This window comes from Amphiura filiformis, chromosome 6 (assembly GCF_039555335.1).
Source record: "Amphiura filiformis chromosome 6, Afil_fr2py, whole genome shotgun sequence".
Taxonomy (NCBI): Eukaryota; Metazoa; Echinodermata; class Ophiuroidea; order Amphilepidida; family Amphiuridae; genus Amphiura; species Amphiura filiformis.
In genome coordinates this window covers 78,224,322-78,251,365 of record NC_092633.1, presented here as the reverse complement: position 1 = coordinate 78,251,365, position 27,044 = coordinate 78,224,322, and the positions used below count along the sequence as shown (strand labels likewise).

The 27,044-nt window shown below is 34.9% G+C and overlaps 1 protein-coding gene across 1 annotated transcript in view; it reads right to left on the bottom strand.

The window, feature by feature from the left end:
• LOC140156079 (uncharacterized) overlaps positions 1 to 27,044 on the bottom strand; it is a 280,738-nt gene that overhangs the window by 75,945 nt on the left and 177,749 nt on the right. The window contains exon 5 of the mRNA XM_072179196.1: positions 8,424 to 8,569. Coding sequence (XP_072035297.1) covers positions 8,424 to 8,569 — 146 coding nt within the window. The remainder of the gene's footprint in view (positions 1 to 8,423; positions 8,570 to 27,044) is intronic.

The following is a 27,044-nucleotide window of genomic DNA, read 5'->3' as shown; positions in this document are numbered from 1 at the left end:
AAATGGAGTCACCCATTCAGGTAACCTCATTTGATAATCCATACTCCCTGTGTGGAAGATGAAGGTAATAAGGGGTGTCTGGATTTCAACTGGAATAGGCCATTCTCTTGATAACACATAATGGCAAGCATACATACATTGATTGCGTGCTGGTAACACTTGCTACATCCTTGTGAAAGTTACCACCAGACATTGCAGAGACATGCTCATGCGATCTCCCAGGAGAGTGAGCATCAACACTTACAATATTGTTACTGAGACATTGTTCATGTTCTTGGAGTATTTCGGATCATGTGCAGTATTTTCTCTAGATAATAGTAACTAAAGACACCAAGCTGCTCAATTTTAGTACTGCAACATTTTAAAACAAATTGATATTTTTCTACTTATATTCAAGTTTTCAATAAAATGAGTGCAGTACGAACTATTTTGTATTTTCTAATCACAAAATGAGTTTTCCTATTTGAAACCATAGAATCCCTTCAAATGATTGGTGAAATTTGTGGACAAATGCAATTTGTAATATAATTCAAATGTCATGCAGAATACTGGTTTCATGTTTTTGTTTATTTGTCCTTTTTCTGTTTTTCTTCTAAACATATGTCCATTTCCCCACTTTTTATTTGACTCATATGCTTTTAAAACTGTTGGTGCTAATTAGTATTTTCTCAATTTATTGCCATTACTAGGACAATCAAGATGAAACAAAAATGGGAAATCATGTTTAAGCTAATACAGTCACTTGTTGCAATTACATTAAATTTAATTGCATAAACATGCTAAACAGACTCACATAGCCAATGGCTGAGCCATGACATGAAAAAATAAACTTCCGTCTGCAGATTATGCCCAAAATCGGCAAGAGTGGTATTTACATGTGAAACGTCGCTGATAAAAAGTAAGATGATTTTTAGTTTTTAGATGCAATTCTGCATTAAGTCAATGCTTAAGAAATGTTTCCCAGTGAACACTTTTCTACCCTTGCAGATTCAGTACTTGATCACATTAATTGTTAATAGCTAACTTCCTGCTCTAAAGTCTCCCTTAAGCTCTTCCTGCTAAGTATCGTTTTTAGAGAGAGGAAAAGGAACTCTACAGATATGAATATACTCACTCTAATATATAGACTTTGCAAAAACTGAGATATAGGGCCAGCAGAAGTGTACCCAATCTGCTTAAAAATCCTGTTTTATTCTGTAACAGACTTATGTCATATCCGGTATCCGGTATTATTGCATTAGCCTAATTAACTGGACTGATAACCATCAGCTGCAGAAATGATTTTAAAAATTCTGGCAAGAAAGTTAGAATTTAACAAACGTGATATATCACAGCTCGGAATCCGCAAGTCTAATCTGGAGATAATGAAAGCCGTGTATGTGATATAGCGGTGTGCAGTGATACTATGCTAGGCTAGCCTGCAGAGTTTTATCTCTCATTCTGGCACTGATTGCGTAGGGGCTCCCTCACCTATATATCCTGGTGTAACAACAATATCATTGCCAATTAATAGCTGCCCTTTGTGAATACCACACAACTTGATCAGGCACTGTATATATCACAAATTTATTATTATTATTTATTTAAAATTTCTTTAGGCAGGGTAGACCCTTCAATGTCAAAGCACCGATTTCCAAAGAGGCCCTTCAATTGAGTTTTCTTTACAGCATAATTCAAGGGCACAGTGCAACAAAGGTTCATCTCCATTAGCTCCCCTGGGTAATGCTGTATAGAAATGCAATTATGCTTAAGTATAACATTACCAAGGGGGCTAATGGTGATAAGCTTTTGTTTAACTCAAGTAAGCTAAGGCCTCCAAACATAATTGCAGATGCCCACATCCAATCCCCTAATCTCTACCTTCGCTTATGGGAGCAAAAAAACACACAAAAAAGGATTAACCATCATTAATTAGACCTTGTGCGCTAGTTTGTTGTTATGTTCTAATGTTTCTATGTTCCAGTGTATGATGCATAAGCCACTTCCCTTGTGTACATGGGAGCCATTGTAGTTACAACATTACTTCATAATACATGTTGCTAACGACTGTAAGGTAATAGCAAGTGCTATGAAAAAAAAGCAGCCTGGTAGAGATAGAGAGGTACGATTAAGGGTGGTTGTATGACTACGCCAATGAAGTCATTAAGAAATTCTGAGGAGAAAACTACAAGATATCTTAAATTTTATATGTAAATATAATATATGTATCTATCTGTATTATGCCGAGAGAAGTACTTCAATTACTACTAATAAAGTATATTTGTGACCCAATCCCACAAAACCTGGCTACCCTGTCCCTGTGTTTGTTAATTTGCTTGTTAGCACATTGAGATGTTTTTTATATATTTAAATGTGTTCTAACAACAACAACAACAACAACAACAACAACAACAACAACAACAACAACAACAATAATAATAATAATATGATGTAATAAATAAACTGGGAACATATTGGCAAACCTAATTTTGATATACAGGTCTTTAAAAGATACCGTACATACTCTCCAAATTAGTCACAATTTTGAAATTGTGGTTTAACGTCTGTGGTGCAAGTATACATGGTACAAAAACAAACTAGGTGTCATTAATTTTAAAGCTTATTTTTTCATCTTTAGAGCTATTTCCAAATCTCAAAAAGTACAATTTTGATGTATCCCAGGTTTTGTAGGGTCACATTGGGTTTGATATTTATTTTCAGTTTGTATACATGGTGATAAAAACGTTTTGTAAACTATTTTGAGTATTTTTAGTAATAATAATTGCACTTTCCTTCCCATGCATATTTTGAGCTATTCAAATTGCCCATCTTTAATACTATTCCATGTTTATATTTACAAAATTACAACTTTCCAAATACTATTTCACACCCCTTTAAAGATTTGAATTTGATATCTACTAAAATTATCATCAATTCTGCATGAACACAGTAATATATTTTGCTTCTTCTAATAACAGAACCAACTTATTTCACGACACAAGTATGTTTTTCTACAATAATTGTTATCAATTCTTATACCTATACGTGCTATCTCCTGAAGATAGCACCAATTCTTCAGAACAAAAACATCTCTCTCAAGTTAATCAAAATACCTTGTACACTTTAAGTTTCATGTTCAGCGTATGATTTCCCACAGGGTGTGTGGAGGGTTATATCAAATGTGGTTATTTGGGGGAAAATTGATATTTCTTATCCTTAAGGGTAGGCTGACTTTATTACACTCTGTAATAAAGCACGATTAGGAGAGAATTGAGGTGTAGGAAAATACATAGGGTGTCACAAGTATAATGTTTAAAATACAAAACCAGGCTTGGGGGCTTAGACACAACAGGGTGTGTCAAAGCAAGAGCAACTTAGAAAGATAGACACATTTGTTTACACTTTATAACAATTATGTTAATGTTTTAAATAAATTCTGACACTTAAATGCATCCCATTTTCATTAACCAGTCCGGTCCAACTGCTGCCTGTGCAGGCAACATGGTATCCCAGAGTGTTACATTCTATTTCAAATAGAGTATCCTTTAATAGACCATTATTTCTTGGTTTCCAGTAAAAAAAGTAAGTAAAATATATAATATTATCAATGGATATACAATCAGTCGTATATTTTCATCAATTTTAATTAAAATAAAGGAGCGGCGCATTGACTCGCCAGGCTGCAGTAAAGGATTCTTAATAGCCCAATTTTTAAGCTTCCAAAAAGGTGCCCAATACCAGATATTTGGGCGGATTTACCCGAATTTAGAACGCAAAACACCCAACTGGCCGGAAAAGCACTTGACTTTAAAACTTCCGGTACTTACTGGGAGGTTACTGACCGATCAATAAATGGTCACAAAACCCATTGTAATTGCAATTTGGATCTTCAGAGTCTTCTAAAAATGTCATCTTTAAAGGCCTTATATCAAAAACATGTCTGACGACTTGTTGCGGGTTTTGTTGGAGCTGGTCACCTATAGGTAATCTTTGAAGTTCCATAATTTACTTGTTCCGGGTTTTGTTGGAGCTGGTCACCTATAGGTAATCTTTGAAGTTCCATAATTTACTTGTTCCGGGTTCTGTTGGAGCTGGCGACCTATAGGTAATCTTTGAAGTAATTTTAGACACTTTGTTATGAGACAACATATCCCTGGTTATTCACACAGAGCAATTAGGTTTTAATCTCCTATAGCACACTCTATAAGTATACCCTTATGATGAAACCTAAGCAAAATCTTATGATGTTTTGCCTCTTTTCTGGAATTGACATATTTTGTCAGTCTTCTCTTTCAGGTCCCAAACTTGAGATTTGATATCAAGTAACAAATCCCAAGATTCCAATATGTGACAAAACCACTAATCTTATTCCTAGTGCTCTAAAATGCTTCTACTTATATAAGATGCACTGTGCTCCACTTAATGGGCTATTACAGTTTAAATCCATACACCCTCTATGGAAGACATGATCTTAATCTCTCACACAGGGGGTGTAGATTTCAAATTGAATCAGCCATTTAGGTGACCCCTTTTGAAATTCACACTCCTTGTGTGGGAGATTAAGGTCATGTCTTCCATAGGGGGTGTGTGGATTTCAAATGGATCAGCCTAATGACTGTTTTTATGTTATCCACAAGTAAAACAAACAAAAGGTTGTTATTTTCTTTGTGTTTTGAACATCTCAAGCCTCCATGTATGTAATATGAACTGTTAACTGAAGTTTGTTCAAATTCACCATCTTTTAAGGGCTCGGATAGCAACGTTTGCACTTCTGGGACATTAGAGCACATCAGAAATATCGAAATTTGTGATAATACAAATTTTATGGCAAATTATTAAAATTTAATATATTTTTTCATTTTTGATATTTAGCAGTCCTTGAAGTAAACTTAATTAATCTAATGATGTGTACTTAAAGTGTATGTAGCTGGGAGGAAAAGCCGAACACCATTTAAAAACAAGTACACATTTTTCCAAAAAGACCTTTGAAACCAAAATGCAATTTTAACAGTATCTTTCGTTTTCCCTGTAAAAATTGAATAGCCAATTAGGGAAATACTGATAGTGACCAAATACACTATTGAGTAATCATGCGAGGTCCAAATACGGCATAACATGGCACACACCCAGTCATTGTAAAGCATACTTTTAGCTACGTCACAAGACGCAGCCATTATACTATTTCAATAACCTGCATTTGCGTTCACGTCAGTGGTGTAGCCGGGGGTGCAGAGTGCCCTCCACAAATGGGGACAAGAATCCGACCTTGCCCCCTAAATTGGGACGAAAATTTGCCCCCTCACACCAAAATCCTGGCTACGCCACTGGTCCATGTATTTAAAGGTTATTATCTGTGATTGGATTAAACGCATCGCATATATTCATGAGGTTATGAAGGCATTATAGGATACAGGCAAATCGACAATTAAAAACATGACAGTACAAGCAAGGTTGCAGAATTTGAACTCCATAGAGAGGGCAAGACACACATTCACTTTATTACATTCTCATATCAACAACCACCAGGGTGCAAGGTTTGAACTCCTAGCGCAAGACACACATTAACTTTATTACATTCTCATAGCACCATTCACCGGGGTGCAAGGTTGGGGACTTTGAACTCCCTAGAGAGTGCAAGACACATTAACTTTATTACATTCTCATAGCACCAATCACCGGAGTGCTCCTCAGGCAGAAGGAAAATAATGTAAAATGAAATTCTCACACATCAGAAGGAGAATATCTGTGCATGGTCGTCTCATATTATGGTTTTGTATGTATTGTCTATTTACATATGATCTTGGTATTGTGACATACTGTAACTGGTAATAAACTTATAGGAGGATACTGTCTTTTAGCATAGTCTGCTTGTTAGTGATCTATATACAATAGCACAAGAAATTATAGGATGTAACCACTATATCACTTGTACCCTTATAACTTGCAACATTTACAGCTACAGATATCCAAAAACCAATAGAAGTTGAAGTATAATATTACCAATGTGAATATAAAGTACATCCTTCTGGTGTAAAAGAACAAGGTTGTCCCCTAGGCAAGGGGAAATAATGTCAGACCTTCTCATAACTCCATTTAGCCAATTGCTCCTAGCTGTCTACTACTTTTCTTTATAAGACTTCATTCAAGGGGAAGAAACTTCCCTGAATGCAGAAAATGTAATCACGTCGATGCCAATAACATGAGGCAGGCTTGTTTTGGCTTTGTAGTTTGATCCTAGGAGAAGTAAGATGGAATTGAATTTTGTGTACTAGTAGCAGATTAAAAGGTTGCACCTTTGTTGAGTAAAAGGTTACAAGACTTGATGAAATGTGGTTTTTAAACGTCCAAAGAATGCAATGATGTGTGGGAGCAAGGTTCTTTGACATTAAATTGTGTTGTAAAGTTAAAAGGATGATATTACTGACATGTGAGGACAGGATGGTATTAAATAGCGGAGATAGCAGACGATGGTATTAAATGATGCGACTTACAGGTATCTGCATTTCATGATGGAGTAATATGACTCTAATACCATCACAATTAACTTTCAAATATTAATGCAACTAAGATTTAAACATTTTAGTTACAGCGGTGCATGTTTTTTTTTCAAAGCTGAGGTTCAATTAATGCAACTAACATTTGTTATATGTTAACCTTTCAACCTTTACCTCTTGTTTCTCAACAGTTTCATATTCTATGATGAAATGAATAGCTACAAGCATTTACTTCTTTCTTACTGGTTGTTTATACAGAACCGTCATTTCCGTATTTAAGTGACTTGATATACAGACACTGAAATGGTCTATCTGTGTAAATGTCAGAAACATAGAAAATGTTTTGATTACACCATAGCAAATTAGTATCCATCACAGGGGACAACTTACAAAAATAATCAATTCTTGTCAATCACGCTTTGTGTGCAATTTGTATTGCCACAAATGCATCAGTAAGTTTGCTGCAGTGTTTTCTGCTGTGGCTATTATGTTCCGCAGCAAGTACTGAAATGAAAAAAATCCCAAATGAAGGTCTGGGACGCGATCAAGCAATATGACTGCAAGTCTAAAATTGTAGTTACTGATATGAGGAGAAATATGTCAGTATTTCTCTCCTTTTTTGATCCATTTGGGTTTTGATATGCCATGACTAAACTTTGAAATAACTTTCTAATAAAATGTGATAGCAACATTGGGTTTTAGTGAAACAAACTTACAAATTACTTCTATTAGAAATATAAAAATATGTACTTTGATTGGAGTTGATATCATACAAAGTATTAATTTTGCCTGATTGTATCAAATTTGAAGCCAGATGCAGGATCAGACAAAAATACTTTTTTATTTCCCTCCTTCCCTTTCTCCTTTTCTTTTTATTTCCTACAGAGTGTCAAAAAAAAAAGTTGATCAAGTATATGTTGGTATGTAAAGAAGCCTTTACTCGTTAGCTTTAATAAACCAAAACAATTATTTCAATCGGCTCATAACTTTCGAAGATATGCCCTTTTAAAGAAATGTATCCGTTTTTCACTCTGTCCAGGGAGGAGGTTTGGCTACTTCAAAGATTGAAAAGTGCATATACCATGCATGAATATAAAACAACTTTATTTTAGGGGATGGGCTTTACCGGTGGGCTTATGGGTTATGGATTTTGTTAAGTGTCATGTGGGATGGGACTTCTTTTGCTATACTTGCAATTACTTATGTTTTTCTCGGTTAATTTATGCCTTTTTGTCAGTTTTATTATGCTTCTTACTTTCTTACTTTATTGTTTCTTTTTGGAATAAAAGGTAGCCCTGAAAAGGGCTGTTTAGTTTGTCTTTGGTTCTTTTGAAGTGAGTTTACTGTGCTGCTCTGCCCTCTACCTGGTTGCCTCCTTGACGAATACAGGTTTCAGCCCTTTGCGCCGGATACTTGCAAATGCAGCAGTAATACGGGGTTGCGAAGATGTTTGAATCTAGCTGGTGATCCTCGTTTATAGTGAATGCTTTCCCAAGCCTAATGCTATTATCTATCCATGTCATTAACCGTGTGTTTCATTTAAATCTTTGATGTAGCCAAACCTCATCCGTGAACAGAGTGAAAAACGGGTACATTTCTTAAAGAGGGCATATCAAAAATTGTGAGCTGATTGAAATAATTGTTTTGGTTTATTAAAGCTAATGATTTTTAAAGGTTTCTTTATATACCAAAATACATTTGATCAACTTTTCAGAAATAGGAGAAAAAGAAGGCGCAATGAGGGGCTTTTTTTTGGGGGGGGGGACACCCTGTATTAATACCTCAAAAACAAATGAGGCAACTGCTTCTGAATGTAAGGCCTTCTTGGAGCTGTCAAGTTGCAGTAGAAAATCACAAATCCTGGGAATCGATAACACAGCGTGTTTCACAATACACAAACGTGGCACTATTGCTTTGGAGGTACCGTTTGATGTTGAGCCCTGTACTTACCTGTGATTTTGTAGTGACACAATGTCCATGATCAAGACAAAACATTCCAACAGGTGTCTCAGTGGGATAATGACAGTCATTGGGTTTCACTGTGATGTTCACACGTAGGCCATAACTGCACTTGAATAATGGATTGGGTGTGTTCACTGCAAAGATATGGCAAAAATAAAGAGATAAATGACAAAACATTCCAACAGGTGTCTCAGTGGGATAATGACAGTCATTGGGTTTTACTGTGATGTTCACACGTAGGCCATAACTGCACTTGAATAATGGATTGGGTGTGTTCACTGCAAAGATATGGCAAAAATTAAAGAGATAAATGTTACAATTTAGGCATGGTATATGTATGAGTTGCATTGACACCAAGTGAAAAATTAATACAAAAGTCGTTATCAGCAGGGACAAATGATTTGAAAAAAATAACCAATTGCGTGAAAAAAAAGCAAATTGCGCGGAGAGTGAGCAGAACTTTTATACATAAAACAAACATATAAAACACAGGAAGAAAAAAAAACATGTCAAAATATGAAATCATATACTGTGTCATGCAGGTTATATTTTTAAGCATTATGATATCTAAATTACACAATTTATGGCAATTTTTGACCATTTTAGTGGCCATTTTGAAAAGCGCCCTCTATCTGGAGTTTCCCACTATTTTACCATTTCATACTTTTCACATGCTTCAGAGTACAAAACAAAAAACACTTTAAAACATTTCCTGTGATTTGGTCACAGAATCACTATTTTCACCCCTACATTCCCAACTATTAAATGTACATGTTGTATGCTTTTCAACATAGCCTAAATATGCCTCAAAGTTTCTTCCCAACCTTAATACATGATAAATATGTATAAGTAAGAAAAACTGGTACAAGACAGATATTAGCAAATGGTTACATTACCCTGACGTTTCAAATAAGGCTGACATTTCAATACAGACAAACAGAAGACCATTTATGTTCACATTTCATAGTGTATTGCGTGGAATAACTGGTTAATTTCACGGAACAAATGGCCCTAATCTTCAAATTGGTGACATGAATTTGACTTTAAACAGTGTCTTCAGTATAATCCATGCACATATTTTTGGGGGGCTTTGGGGGCGCCAGCCCCCGGGGTCAAAGCAGGGGGCGGCCAAATTGAAGGGGCGGCGGAAAGAAGAAGGGGCGGCAAAAAGAGGGGCGGCGGATGTTCAATGGACCAAAGAGGCAAAGAGGTGTAGCAGCAGCCCCCTCAAAATAGATAAATAGCACTTTAAAAAAAAAGAAGAAAAAAAAAGATGTTCAATGGATCATATCTCAGAACTTGCTCTGCTGAAATTATGGCCCCTCTGTGTTGGATGGTCACATATTGTATATCTATATAGTCCTGTGAAGCAGTTAATGAAACCTGTTTGACGGTATAGATTCCCATCCTTATTCAAAGTGATGATATTCAATGCATTCAAAATGCTATCTACTGAAGATAGAACTATTTGAGAAATACCAAAAAGAGCATACTTATTTCCATGTATTTCACTAGATTTGAAAATATATATTACACTTTTAAAAAAGAACATGCAAATTGAAGACTAAAATACTTGACCCTGCCTGAATAGATGCTGCTCAAGTATCATCTACTTGTATATGATATTGAGATATAAGCCTGACAGGTAACCAACAAAATAGGGTGAATTGATACATTATAACAATATGAGCTGTATTCAATTAAGAGTCAAGAGTAGCTTGAAACAAGGAGTCTATGCCTGTGGTCATAGCTTTTAAGGCTGTCACCATTAACTCCTCCAAATTTCATAAAACATGGTCTTCAATTGGAAAATGATTCAGTTTGTGCCTTTTAATATGTATATAGAGCTTTCACAGTAGAAAACTATCAATATCAGATTAAAACAATAGTGAAGCTCGAAGGCCTGCTCCTCCTAAAAACAGAGGCACTCCCTTGTGCTCCCCCAGAATGGCCAATAGAGTCGCATTTGCCCATAAGGTATTCATGGGTGGCCCCTTTCAAAAACCTGGATATCGCTCTGAATTTAAAAAAAAAAGTAGACAATTTAGTTTTCAAATGACTATATTGACCTGAGTTCAATCCACAGACCCCCCCCCCCCAAAATGCCTTGACAAAGACAATACCTGTGAGGGAAACAGTTACTATAATAGTCATGTGTTAGCTCATGCGGATGAATTTGTTAACATTGCAACAAAACTGTAATGTAATGAGAGAAAAGATACTATGCACTGCAATCCAAATAGCTTTTTTCTACCTTGCCAATTATTTTACAGCTGTTGATTCAGAAGCAACAAAGTCTTTAATTGGAAATTTTATGCATCACCTAGGTTTAATATAGCGGTCTTCAATCAAATGTCCTGGTTATGAATTAATCAAGAACATAGGATATGTATCAATACACCAAACATACTAATATCCAGACCTGCCAACCTACCTAAGTCAGAATGAGGGACAATGAGACCAAAACCTTGTTCATGTACACAAACCAGGTACCGACAAATTCAAAGACTTGAGGTGTGCAATACTTTCAGAATTCAGAGAAGGTTTTGCAAGTCTGAATTTATCACAATAGACTAAAAAGAATGCTATAGCAAATTTTAAAGTGACATTTTCATCATTTTCTGCTGTTCTTACATTTATATTTGCCATCACTGAAATATTCAGAAAACAGGACTGTCCCTCATTTTCACTTTTGTAAACCCCAAATGAGGGACAGTCCCTCAAAATGAGGGACAGTTGGCAGGTCTGCAAACTATCTATACCATCAGAAATGAAACAAAACTTGACAGATTTCTGTTGCATAATGTTGCCACCATCATGATGTTGTCTTCATACACATTTTTTAGAGTTTAGATAATTGTGATATTATTTCCTTTAATATCTTCCGCTACTTTTTACAAGTAACTTCCCTTCATGTTGTTATCCATAAACTGTCCATGGCCTTCCATTATCCATTTAACAAAAGCTAATCATGGGTTAAGGCTGTGTTATCTTTCATTAAGTCAACTTCATTTTTAATTAATTAAATTGATGATCCTGAGTGGCATCGTTATCCAAGTCAACAGTAACTACTTACAAGAGACCTGTGATGGGTCCCTTTGTCTGAGTGAACAAGGTGATATTTCCCCACTGGGCAGATACATAGGCTGACCCAGAAACAGATGAACCAAAATGATGGATAGTGTTGAGAGGTTTTCTCTTTAGGATCAAAAGAGTATCAAAAGATGGTCTCTCTTGTGAAAGTAGCACAGACAAAATGACTAAAATACCTTTGCTTTCAACTTTCTGCCATGTTGTTTTTGTTATTGCTTACATATATTGTTTTACAGCCCAGAAAATTTCATGCTATGTTCTCATTGTCTTAGCTAGTTAATGATGGTTTGAATATCTCACACAAAAATACACATCCTTGATTTTCTTTTATTTGGAATGAGCGAAGTACATGGTATGATGTCTTTGCTAAACCCTTTTGATGACATTTATTTTTCAGTCATTTATTGTTTGATGACAGTCACATGTAAGTCTTTTGCATGTATAATAAATAGACAATTGTCTCGAGACAGCAGGAAAGCACAACAACTCAAAGAATAGACTCCGCATTGCCCCCACGATCATGAGGACCATTTAATACACATAAGCTTATTTATAATAATTTCACAATCTCATAGAAATTAAGACTATATTGATATAATAACAGATTTCATATCAATTAAACAAATTATATACATTGAGATGATTAATTGCAGCAAGCATTTGGAATTATTTATCATCTTCATATAAATCAATAAATACACGAATTATTGGAAAAATGTGTACAAGCCAACCATACAGGCTGGACAAACAAAAGTTGACTTCTGAATCACATTTAACCAAATTTCATCTTAAGCAAATCTTAAGCATATCTTAAACAGATACATCTTTGGATCAAACAGAGGATTGGATTGGAAAACAGCATTTTTAACCGCAATTAAATAATTAGAAATCTCCAAAAGAATAAACAATGCCAACACTAGCAAACGAACATTTTGTATTCAGCAAGATACGGCATCAATGCTTAAACCATTTACTGATATATAATCCACTGGTATTGACAACCAAGTAAATAAAGATACTCCAAATAAGCAACAAAGCATTTATAACCCTGGTATAAAAACGCAGTAGAAAGGGAGGAAAGCATGAAGGCAAGCAATAGCCCACTATAAAACGCAGTAGAAAGTGGAGACAATCTACTGACGAGATTCTTCAGGTTTTGAAGAAACTCCACCACCCTCAATAAAAACGCAGTAGAAAGTGGAGACAATCTACTGACGAGATTCTTCAGGTTTTGAAGAAACTCCACCACCCTCTATAAAAACCCAGTAGAAAGTGGAGACAACCTACTGACGAGATTCTTCAGGTTTTGAAGAAACTCCATACAAAGCAACCAATAGCCCAATAAAACCAACCAATATCTTAAAACGAACGCAGTAGAAAGTGGAGACAATCTACTGACGAGATTCTTCAGGTTTTGAAGAAACTCCATACAAAGCAATCAATAGCCCAATAAAACCAACCAATACCAAAAATCGAACGCAGTAGAAAGTGGAGACAATCTACTGACGAGATTCTTCAGGTTTTGAAGAAACTCCATACAAAGCATTCAATAGCCCATAAAACCAATCAATACCATAAAACACAGTAGAAAGTGGAGACAATCTACTGACGAGATTCTTCAGGTTTCGAAGAAACTCCACCACCCTCTATAAAAACGCAGTAGAAAGTGGAGACAATCTACTGACGAGATTCTTCAGGTTTTGAAGAAACTCCACCACCCTCTATAAAAACGCAGTAGAAAGTGGAGACAATCTACTGACGAGATTCTTCAGGTTTTGAAGAAACTCCATACAAAGCATTCAATAGCCCATAAAACCAATCAATACCATAAAACGCAGTAGAAAGTGGAGACAATCTACTGACGAGATTCTTCAGGTTTCAAGAAACTCCACCACCCTCTATAAAAACGCAGTAGAAAGTGGAGACAATCTACTGACGAGATTCTTCAGGTTTTGAAGAAACTCCACCACCCTCTAAAAAACGCAGTAGAAAGTGGAGACAATCTACTGACGAGATTCTTCAGGTTTTGAAGAAACTCCACCACCCTCTATAAAAACGCAGTAGAAAGTGGAGACAATCTACTGACGAGATTCTTCAGGTTTTGAAGAAACTCCATACAAAGCAACCAATAGCCCAATAAAACCAACCAATACCATAAAAGCAGTAGAAAGTGGAGACAATCTACTGACGAGATTCTTCAGGTTTTGAAGAAACTCCATACAAAGCAATCAATAGCCCAATAAAACCATCCAATACCATAAAACGAACGCAGTAGAAAGTGGAGACAATCTACTGACGAGATTCTTCAGGTTTCGAAGAAACTCCACCACCCTCTATAAAAACGCAGTAGAAAGTGGAGACAATCTACTGACGAGATTCTTCAGGTTATGAAGAAACTCCATACAAAGCATTCAATAGCCCATAAAACCAATCAATACCATAAAACGCAGTAAAAAGTGGAGACAATCTACTGACGAGATTCTTCAGGTTTCGAAGAAACTCCACCACCCTCTATAAAAACGCAGTAGAAAGTGGAGACAATCTACTGACAAGATTCTTCAGGTTTTGAAGAAACTCCACCACCCTCTATAAAAACGCAGTAGAAAGTGGAGACAATCTACTGACGAGATTCTTCAGGTTTTGAAGAAACTCCACCACCCTCTATAAAAACGCAGTAGAAAGTGGAGACAATCTACTGACGAGATTCTTCAGGTTTTGAAGAAACTCCATACAAAGCATTCATTCCCCTTCTATAAAACGCAGTAGAAAGTGGAGACAATCTACTAATGATATTCTTCAAGATTCAAGAAATTCCATACAAAGCCTCTATTTTTAAGCATAAAGCAGCATATTTGGACATACCATTTTATTGGAGTATCTTTAACCATATTTAGTTACTGAATCACCCCTCCAGCTTTTGGGAGGGTGGGTGGGATTTTTTGGTCCATCAAGATCGAAGGAACAATTGCAAGTGCATCACTAGGAGAACTATGGACATAACAAAGGAATTAAAAAATAAGACGGGAGACCTGAATGGCTGCACACCACTAAAGTGACAGCTGACTGGACAGAAAAACTGAGCTTGTTGCTATAACAACATAACAACAACCCCTAAATTAAAACTGACCTGACCAGGAGACCAAAACACTTTAAGTGTACTTGAGAATGCTCAAGTGGGAATAAGAGGATAAGCCTCTACACCTAGATGCACATGACAGCCTAATGTCCCCTGCTGCTGAGACAATCTAGTTTTTAAAAGATTTGCAACTTTAAAAAACGGAATTTGTTTGTATTTCTAAATATAATCAAATATATAATGATAATTCACATCAATTCTCTTTTCTCTTTCAAATGTTTTAAATGTCAATATTTGCAAGGCCAACATTCCTGACATTATACAATGCTATTTTCAGAAGATAGTAAACCATGCTAGAGTTATTTGTATTATTGATACATAACCAGGGGTGTATGGATTTCAACTGGAATATTTTTACATTTCATCAGAAAATACAAAATCTGACAGGAAAACACACTTTCACCTATCACTTTCAGTACATTAAAAATCATCTACATATACCATAATCTTACAGGTAGTTTCATACAACAGATCAAAAGTAACATATGTTAAAATAAAGTCAATTTAGTTCCAGCATCCTCCCTCAATACATCAACTTTAATTAAAAATGTCTTTGCCAATACCCTAATAACAAGTAACAGGTACTGCTATTCTGTTTACATCCCCCTATTGGTAGCATCTAAATCCTCGTTACACGTTACATCATCAATTCAGCATCCTTCACATAGGTTAACTACTCTCTCTGGGATGCAGCTACCAAGAAGAAATCTTTTCTATGCTTTAACACTACTACTGATAGCATATCAAAACAATCGCATCTTGTTTTGTAACAGAGAGTATATTTTCTTAAGATCAGTATAAGGGCTTTTAAGAGATACGTAGGTGTTGAAGCACAGTTTCTTGCTCTAGTTACTCATAATTCAATGTGTTGATTTACATTGATTCTATTATTTTTACCTCTTTTATGATTTTTTCCAAAGAGAATGAAAATAAAGACATTCTCTGCCAGCACTGAGAGGGTGCAAGAAATCCACAGAAAGCTCCTTATGTTGGCCAAGCCAAACATGACTGGTTTATTACAACTCGCTCTGTGAGCGCTAGTCAAAAGGGGCTTTTGATATGCACTCCTACACCAAGATGTCTGTTTGCTTGGCCACTTGTGTACTTGTTTACTCTACGAGTCTACAGGATATTTGTGAGTGATGGATAAGAGGCTATCTCTATTTTTAAGTTACTTCATATTTTCTGAAATGGTTGATCAATAAAGATTGCTTCTAGAATGCTACTGCTGAGGCAACAATTAGATTTTATAATCATGATAACCATCTGACTTGAAGGAAAATACAGGGAAGGCAAAAACAAAAATTATATTTTCAAGCTAAAAATCCAATTTGGTGACTTTTAACTGACTTAGATGTCTTTAGTCCTTTAGGACCATAATATCAACCTAAGATGCAGTCCTGCATACATGTGAAAATTAGAAGGAAAAAAAAGTAAAATACTAACATAATTTGCTTATAAATAATGTAATTGAACCACTGCTATGAAAATTTTCTTTGCAAGACAAAATCACAGGGATGACGGATTGAGATAACAGAATTCTACTAGTTACATAAATGTATTTTTCATCATGATGTAAGAGTGATGTGTATTTTATCACATTCATTGTCAATAGCTGTGATTTATTGCTGATCTACAAATATTACCTACAATTTGTTTTTATGCAAGGATGCATTATTCAGGAATATTTGAAGATGTCATGTGTGTTAAAATTGATTTGTTAAGGGATCTAAAATGAGCGTTTATTGCGTTTCGACAGTATTTTTTGTGGGACATGAGAGCACCTCAGACCTATCAAATTGCATTCTGAATCTGAAGCATGTCTTTCTGATATCAAATAATTTTCATTTTTGAAAATCACAATATAATACAAATTTTATGACAAATTATAAAAATTTGATATTTTTCAAATTTTGATATATAACAGCCCTCGAAGTAAATTATATAAATCTAATGATATATTCTTAAAGTGTATGTAGCAGGGAGGAAAAGCCGACGGTCAATTGAAAATTTTGACCTTTCATATTGAAGATATGGATTTTTTCCAAAAAGACCTAATTTTTTTTTGGTGTTTTGGGAAAAAAATCCATATCTTCAATACGAAAAGGTCAAAATTTTCAATTGATCGTCGCATTTCATCCCACCTACATACATACACGTTAAGTATAAATCATCAGATTTATAATGTTTACTTCCTCACCTCCTCACCTCACAGGCTGTGTCACCCACTGTCGGATGTAGCCCTCCTCAAGTAGCTTCCATTTGCTTCTGTTCTGTGCTTCTCTTGCCCAGGTTGTACCCAAATAGGATGTGAGATCGTCACGCCATCTTCGTTTTTGTCTTCCCCTTCTTCTCTTTCCTGTTCTTGGCTGCCATTCCGTTAACCTCTTTGTCCATCTATTGTCCTCTCTACGAGCTATGTGTCCCGCCCATCTCCACTTTGCCTCCTTGATCCTTTCCATGATATCTTTGACATTTGTTTTGTCCCTGATTTCCACATTTTTTACTTTGTTACGTATGGTGATATGCAGCATTTTCCTCTCCATAGCATGCTGTGCTACCTTGAGTTTTTGTTTTTTTTCTTAGTTGTTGTCCAGGTTTCACAACCATAGGTCATTGTAGGTAATACACACTGGTTGAAGACTCTCGTCCTCAGTGTCATTGGTAGTCTTTTGTCACATAGGATTTCTTTGTGTCTGCCAAAGCAACTCCAGCCAGCCTTTATTCTTAGCATGACTTCTTCTCTCGTGTTGTCTTCCATCTTTACTGTCTGGCCTAGATACTTATAACTTTCTACATGTTCTATCTGCTCATTCTCTACTTCAATGGACTTGTTCGTCTGGTAATTTGTCATGAATTTGGTCTTCCCTTATGTATATTCAGTCCTATCTTCTTACTCTCCCTGTTCAAGCTGTTTAGTTGCACCTCCATATCCTCAACTGATGCAGCTGTTAATGCAACATCGTCTGCAAATCTCAGGTCTGTTAAATAATCTCCGTCAATGTTGACTCCTCTTGGTTTTAGGTCTAAATTCTTGAACACTTCTTCCATGGCGGCTGTGAAGATTTTTGGAGAAATTGTATCACCCTGTCTTACACCTCTTTTTATGTGTATTGGTTTGGATACATCATTTTCAAGATGAATAATGGCTGTTGCGTCTGTGTATATGTCCTCCATGATTTGTACATATCCTTCATTTACTCCAATCTTTCTTAAAGCTGTGAATAGGTCTCTGTGCTCTACCGAGTCAAAGGCTTTTTCGTAGTCTATATACATCGAGTACTGTTAAATATCAAAAATATCAATTTTTAATGATTTGCCATAAAATGTGTATTAAATTGTGAATTTCAAAAAACAAAATTATTTGATATCAGAATGACATTCTTCAGTATTCAGAATGCAATTCGATATGTCTGATGTGCTCTAATGTCCCAAAATAAATACTGTCCAAACGTTCATACCCCAGCCCTTAACAAAATGATAAAATAAATGGCAATTTTGCGTATTGGGATAACACACAACTTCTAAATTATTCATAATTTTAATGAAAAACTGTTAGAATACCTCAATGTTTTTTTGGGTCCAAACAAGTGGCAATATAAATCTATATCTGACTGAAGTATAGCAATTAGTTCATTTGCTTATTTAATGTCACAACTTTTCTTGGAAAATTTCACCTGCCACTCATCTAGTGCATTGAGCTATTCCAGCTGAAATCCATACACCCCCATGGAAGACAATTCCTTAATCTCTCACACATGTAGTGTACATTTCAAATGGGGTTATTAGGTGACTTGAAATATGCACTCCCTGTGTGGGAGATTAAGGTCATGTCTTCCATAGGGGTGTATGAATTTCAACTGCAATAGCCCATTGTACCAAGCCTGTAAGTATAAGTACAACATCTGGATGATATCGGGTTTCTAATTGTGATGTAACACAAATAGGTCTTTTGAAGTCTTAATATGTGACTTGACCTACCTATTTACGCCAGTGTGACTTCACCATAAGTTAACCCATATTTGGGCTTTTACTTTTCATATTTGGAATGACAGAACCTCAAGTTTGGTTGAGAAATTAATACAAATAGCTACAAATGAGTCATTAATGTTAGGGTAAGATTAGCACAAGATTACAGTATAAAATCATGTTCATTGCCAGATGAAGCCATGTAACTTAAATAGAGCTAGATATACCATGGATATTATAAACTATCAAGTTTGAAGATGAACTGATACAATAGCTTTACAGCACTCTAGATATGGTGGGCATGTTTTTGTGATTATTGTTTAATTCAAAGTTCCAACAGCATTATTAAAAGGTTTTAAAAGTTTCACAGCTCATTTTAACTTTATAAACCTGGCTATGCACTCCCTGCAGTTCCTTAGTTCATGTGGGTCTCTAAGGAGTTAAACAAAAAATCAAATTAACAAAAATGAGGGATTTCATTATTTAACACACGATTTGTAAGAATCTGGTTGAGCTGTGTTTTGTGGTTTAAGCTGTTGTATCTGGTTAAGCTTTTGTAATTTCTATTTTAAGTTGTAATTTAAATCTATCTGCAAAAATACATTCATGTTTCTTTCCGAACAATTCCAAACAAATTTCTCTGAATTTTGAATAAAGATTCTGGAAGCTTCCATGAAGAGTTGATGGGAAGAGTCCCATATCATCACCTGAGACTGCCTTCTTGTGACTACCATTAATTGACTACCAGATGCATGTACCATCATTAACACTGGTACAAGAGATGAGGTACAGCATAGATCTTGCTCCAGCTACCACATTATATTATTTACTATTTTGAAGAAAAAGGCCCGTTAGATATATCTGCACCAGTGGCATAGATTTCTTTTTGACATTGGGGGGATAGGGTTGGAAATTTTTTTTGAGGTATAGTGAATCCAGCACCTTTTGGCGACAGAACAAGTTTATGGTAGAAATGCGCTTGAATCGCGTGAAAAAATTTGCCATATTGGAGCTAAAGTGATGAAATATGGTGTAGAAGCGTGAAAAAATTTGCACTTTGGGGGCTAAAATGGCCAAATATGAGGTTAATTTTGTCAAAAACACACATACAGGCATCAACATTGGGGGGATGATTGTATGGACCATCCCCCCGGGCAAAATATTGGGGGGTTTATCCCCCATCCCTCGGGATCTACGACTATGATCTGCACTATGAAAGATATTGGGTGACCAATAAGCCTTTATCAGTAAATGATGTTTTTAAGCCTATAATAAGCCCAGCCTAGAAGCAAGGTTTTTGAGCAAGTCTGATGACTGGGTAGTTCTACACACAAAATGTCATAACTTTTCATAAACTTTCTGCTACTTTACAATTTCTCACCCCAAAAAGATAATATTTGACCAGTTTAGAAATTAACTATGAATATCATGAATATAGAAAAACTACACCTTACTGTATCCCATGGAGTCACTATATGCTGACTGTATTGCCTCTAACATTTCAGCCAGTTGACAAATGACATCGATATACACATTTTTTTACGGTGGGCACACATGTGAAATCTTATAACTCAATATGAAGCTGGATATTTGACTGTGGGCTAGAGAAATCACATACTGCCATTATGTTACTGTATTAATATAAGAAGATAGTTGATAGAGGTGCTGCCATATGTCATTTTGAAGATCACATCAACATTGTATCTAATGTATAGGGAACACTTGACAACTTGAAACAATTTGATTTCTGTTATTTTTTAAGCAATGAAGTATTCCAATGAAAGCAAATTACAGACTGAGCAATAATTAATCCAAAGTTGCATCAGAACCAAGAGTGAACCAAAAAGAAACTAGCTTTTATTATGAAAGTATAATTATCAACCTATGTTTGCGAGTGTTTTCATACTGCAAATTGCAAGTTCATCATTTTTTTCATTCACTGTTTTTAATTATAACCATTATGAATAATGAGCCTGATCTCTGTTCAGTGACACACCATTTTTGAGGTACATGAAGTTAAGCATCTCGCTAGACATTGATAGAATTACAGAGTTGTAGTCCAGGCAGCCTCTGCAGTAGCAACTTTTTTGTCTGCACACAATTATTGGAGTTGAATATGTCACCATGTGCCGTGTTTATCTTGGATTGAATGGAAATATCGACCTAAAGTGAGTCAATATATCCTGTTTAAGATTATACATAGTCTCTCCCTCCCCTACAGCTCCTGGGCATGGTGTGAAAATGATGCTGTGATTTCTTTCCTCCAAATGTACAACAAAATACTTGGAAAGGAAAAGAAAAGGAAAATATATTTCAATGTCTTTCTTTCATATGTTTAAATCTTATATTAGACTTGATCAAGCAAAAATGAGGACATTCTACAAAGGTTAATTTTGAGTTAAGGCCCATCTATCATTCAAAGGTTAACTTTGAGGTAAAGCCCATTTATCATTCAAATTTATATGTTTTTCATTATTATGTTTATTTTCAAAGTGTAAGTTGGTCAAAATACTCACATTTTATGGATGTTCAAGTGATAAATATTCTTTCTTACAGGTTCAAAATGTAAGAAATTTTCAAAATTGTCTCATTTTTGATTTTCAAAAATGTAGAAATAAGTGTAGCTATTATTTTCTGGCATGTGGAGTTCTTGAGTTTTGAGTTCTTTTCATGCATTCAGTTTTCAAATTTGCTAACAAGAAATGTGCTGTGCTCAAGTTTTTGACAATTAAACAAAATGACTTTGCCTCCTGTACTTAACATCCGCAGGGTTTAAACATCAATCTTACATGCTGCCCCTTTGTCACTTGATTTGTGCAAAACATTGACAAAATCATGATGGTACATACGCCTTGGCTGATATAAACTAGTTATACAAAGTGGTTTATGCCGAAGAAGATTGCCGACGATGGTAGACAATTAGTAAAGAGGACAGTGGGAAGGAGTGGGTTATCTCGTGTGAATGAATGAGATTATGGAATGAATTGACTGAGTTAGGTTGCTAACAGAAAGTAATTTGTTTCTAACCTACATCAGACTGCTGATGTATGTGGTATTTAAGAAAGGATGCCTGACATTCCTAGTGATTACCTAATAAATAACACATTCACTTTGAAATTGAGTATCATAATACTACAGAATATACAAAGAGAAAGGTTTATCAGTTTGCAACTCTCCCTGGTAATCTTTTTAAATTTGATCTCCCCAGTTTTTATTCATTAATTTTATTTTTGACTCTCCACTTTCTCTTCCTGTTTTTTCTTCCCTGTTATTTTCTTTTATGTCTCTTTCTTGTTTTTGCCCCATTTATTCTATTTCCTTTATAGTTTTGAGGCTATTAAAATTAACTTAATCATTTTGATTTCCATATTATTAAATCATGATATGTATTCACTTTCTTTGAGATAGAATATACAAATGACAAAATTATGATATTGTTTTACCCATATTTTATGAATGTAAATGAAACTATGAACCAATGCAACCATCTTGAGAAATCCATGACGTAAATGCATCCCAGAAATCTGAAGTGTGAAAAACCTAATGTACAAGAAAGGTAAGATGCATAAATGGCTGCTGTCGGTGAATTCATTTACCCACACAGTACATTATTCTTGGCCTGCTTTGATTTAATTAGAGCCTAACATATATAACAGATCCAGATTTATGAAAGGGGAGGGGCTGCTCCAAAAAATTATTATCCTTGTTTTTTTCATGGGGTTAGGGAGCCCAAAGTATCCCCCTTTATAGCACTAATATTTACAGTATCTGAACAGGTTTTCTATGTACTCTCTTTTCCCCTTTTTTCCTCCCCCCCTTGTATAGAGGAAGGGAGCCTGCAACTTGATCCACACCTAATATCACAAGATCCCACATTGATTGTTCAAGAGAAAGGTACCCAATTTACTCTTAACATACTTTGTACAAAATATGTTTCTTCATTCAAAAAATTGTGTGTGCAATTATGCTATATCACATGTAACGAGGTGTATTAGTAGCAATGGAAAATAAAAATTCCTTTAAAAGGAAATGGGCATACAAAGAAAAAGTGCCCATGATGTAGGGTAGATGCTGAGCAGATAGCATGAATGTGAACATTATTATTTAAGTCGCCCGAGTTTTAAAATATATCTTAAAACATATTTTAAATTGTGCCTTTTTAGCATGAGTGAACATTTTTATATCAAGTTTTAAGATCTTGTATAGTTCCTCAAATAGGCATTGTTGATATCGGTTGTGACCAAGAAGTGCACATACAAGTTACTTTTACAATATTTCAACATCATGATTGTTCAGTACATGTATTCCAAACTTTATTGTGATTATTAACTCTTTCATATGTATCATTTCAACTTGAAAATGTGCCAGCGAAGTGAGCATGCTGAGCGCTTTCTCAGGGCACACTCTCTTTAGCAAACATGAAGGATCAGGGAGGCTGCAGGGCATTACCCCCTAATTGTTTTGTTTTTTTTGACAAAATAATTATTTGCTAATTTTTTTTGGATAAAATCTGGAAAACTGAAAACAAAAAGACCCAAAAATCTGTTAAAAAACAGAGAACTTACATCCCTAATGTTACTCTGCTTATTTTAACAAAAATTATGTTATTGAAAATACAATAAAAGAAAGTGAAATGTTCCTCATAGCAGCTGTGTATACACCATTCTTGACTCATCAGATAAAATATATTCTTATGTCACAGATTTCAAGATAGAAATTTCTCAAGTACTGCAAGATGCCAAATTCGCCGCATCTATGAGCATGATAAACAAGGCGACACTCTCTATACTCTACTTCAACTCTAATTTCAAAAAGTATAAATATCTTAAGAGGTGTGATGGTTTATATACTACACAAATCATACATCATTGAATCGCATTGACACTGTATCATATAAAATGTCAAATTAATAAACGGCTAGATACAAATTGTGGACAAAAGTACTTATTACCTACAAGCGAGCGTGGCAGTGTTTGACGTCACTCTCAAGCAGGAGAGAAAAATAACAGACGGACATAGCCTGAAAACCCATATTTTGTAGTGTCTTATTGATAAATGGAATATGTGTATATCCATATACATATTGTGTACTAAAAGCTTTATGATAGGTATTTAAGTATTGAAATATTAATAATCAAAATAAGAGCCAAACTATTATACATCTTGGCATATGAAGTCTGTAAGATAGTCACAAATATTTATAGTGTGCAAACTCTTCCAGTTGAAATACATACACCCCCTATGAAAGACATAAAGCTTAATCTCCCAAACAAGGAGTGTGAATTTCAGATGTTACCTGAATGATACACCCTTGTGTGTGAGATTAAGGTCATGTCTTCCATAGGGGTGTATTGATTCTAACTGGAATAGCCCATGGAATAATCCATATTGTGTATTCTAAACTTTATGATGGGTATTTAAGTATTGATAAGGCCAAAAAAAAAAAGGTTTGTCTCAAAGCTGATGAGAAATTTAAAAACAAATGCGAAATGCGATTTTTTTTTTTTTTCTATTTTGAGAAAAAAGTCTCATTTTCGAGAAAAAAAGTCTGATGAAAAACTAAAAAAAAATTTTTTTTTGAAATAAAAAAAATTTCCGCATTTGTTTTTTGTCAAATCGTGTGATTTTACAAACGCGAGCGTCAGCTTTAAGAAGAACATTTTTTTTTTGGCCTAATGGAAATAAGAGCCAAACTATTATACATTATGAAGTCTATAAGATTTTTACAAATATTTACAGTGTATTCGCATGCTTTGAGAGTTAAGTCTTGTTATCTGGAAGATGAAACATCAATGAGCTACCTATAAAGGATGCAGGATTCATGAGAATATTGATGGTAAAATTACTCTGTTATTTGGCACAATTGTGAATTTTTTAACAATATTAAATGTTTAAATACAACTGAAACATTACAAAACCACTGCTTTAAGTTGTTTTTCATCCAAAACAAAGTGAAACATGATGAAAACAATTTGATTTTACCATGCAATGCGTGCAGCTGTCAGATGTACTAAAATAACAATTTTCTCAAAAATGTGTTGAATTCAACACTGCTACAAAGTTGAAATTGGATTTTGGAATTTTACTTGTCTACATTATTTTATTCCAATCCATACTCTTTAGAAACAAAAACATAATCTTATTTGGATGACCAATGGATAAGAAACTGTTTACAACTAAGACCTTTGTGTGTTAAGCCTACAGTTTTTTCTTGCTTGGTCTAGGTGTGAAGCAGACATAATTACGACATATAGGATCTTCTCGGACAATTGGATATTTTCTGTATAAACTATTTTCCCTACATCCTGAACTAATCAACAAACATAAATAGGTTAATTTGATTATAATAGCCAATTTCATAAAACATTGCAATAATACTTTCTATTGCATAATATCCCCATTAAGCCAAAAAAACATATTGTTGAGTTCCCCTTAACCGTCCTACCCTAAATCCTGAAAAATCAGGGTCGTAATTTTTTTTTTTTTTTTTTGAATGATGATTTTTACAGATTTGTTCAAAAACTCAATGTTTTTCGCTTAAAATTAATATTTTATTGTAAGACTAGTCTTTAATTGTTGTCTAACAGGTATCCAGAAGTCAAAATTGACAAATGTCCCCTAATTGAACAAGCATTATTTAATATTTGAGGGGATTTTTAAAAACTGAAGGTTTAAAAAAAAAGAAAAAAAAAAAAAAAAAATTCGACCGTCCTACCCAAATTTCCCATTTTTCCACTTGAGGGCAACACAACAATATTTTTTTTGGCCTTATTGACTGCTAGCCTTGGTATGTATAAATGGTGTCTGGATTTGACAGCCTCTGGGAGCCCAAGAATAAAAGTTTGCACACTTTTGATCCTACTTTCAGGTTACCTGTCAGATTTTATTTGTATTGTTACAAGTCGTTACTCTGACTCAAGGCCAAAACACCTTTTCTCAAATTCACTTCAGAATGCACAACATAACACACTGATTAATTAAGTTAACAATATCTAAGCCTTTTACTCAAAGGAAAAGTATGGGTTAACTATACTTTAGAGAGTCAACATAAACACATATAATCAATAATACATATACACTCTTTAAATGATTTTACTTATCCAGCAGCCTTCTTTTTCTTGTTGATTCTTGATTGAAAAGTGCAGGTTCTAAATGTTCTTGATGTATATCCTGAATTAGTGTACTGCAAAAATCACTTCAGGTAAGCACAAGCCATTGTTCAGCAATTTTCATAGAGATTTTCTAAATTTTCAAATTGATTGCGTAAGGTACATGCCCTAGTGCCCCCATGATGCTACACATATTTAAAAGAAATGCGGTAAAATTGTCCCCCCACAAGTGTTCCAACCGATGGGAATAAACTTGTTTTTATCCTAAAATGAAGTGTTTGAACATCTGCTGCAAAACCCTGTATATAATTTATCTAACCTACACTTTCTGTGCCAAGTTTCAAGTTTGATACCCTTTTTATAATGTGAGCATTATAATGCAAAATATTATATAGGATAAACATTTAATATTTAATTGAACTGAATCTAATTTCCCCATATGCTAGATCAATTTCATAAGTTTTTGGAGGCTTTCACTCCAACTTGTAAATTACGTACTAAATAATGTAGGTAGTATTATAGACTGGAAGGCATTCCATGGTACTCAGATGCTCCCATTATGTAGGTAGTATTATAGACTGGAAGGCATTCCATGGTACTCAGATGCTCCCATTATGTAGGTAGTATTATAGACTGGAAGGCATTCCATGGTACTCAGATGCTCCCATTATGTAGGTAGTATTATAGACTGGAAGGCATTCCATGGTACTCAGATGCTCCCATTATGTAGGTAGTATTATAGACTGGAAGGCATTCCATGGTACTCAGATGCTCCCATTATGTAGGTAGTATTATAGACTGGAAGGCATTCCATGGTACTCAGATGCTCCCATTATGTAGGTAGTATTATAGACTGGAAGGCATTCCATGGTACTCAGATGCTCCTATTAGTAATGCAGTTCATAAGCTCATAATCCTTTTGCCCCAGAAAAACACCTATTTACATCTATAATATAATTTCTCCACATAACATTTCATTGTCGCCGATATAATTCAAAAAACGTCAATGTATTTATTGTGCTGTACTAAGCCTCAGAACTTGCATACAAACATAATATACAATTACCCCCAAATGAAATAAGGCACATTTTACTCAAAAGTTTTTGCTGGCATATCCGTCAGGAGTATCTCCATTTATTTGTAAACCAGACTTGGATTTAACATCCAATAAAATACGGACCCAAAGGGTACCGTTCCAATACATCAAACTTGGCTTAACTTTTCAAGAGAAAATTTCTCAAGAGAAGTTTACATACATTTATTGAGTCAATCCTTTAATATAAATTCCTTAGAAAAGTGCAT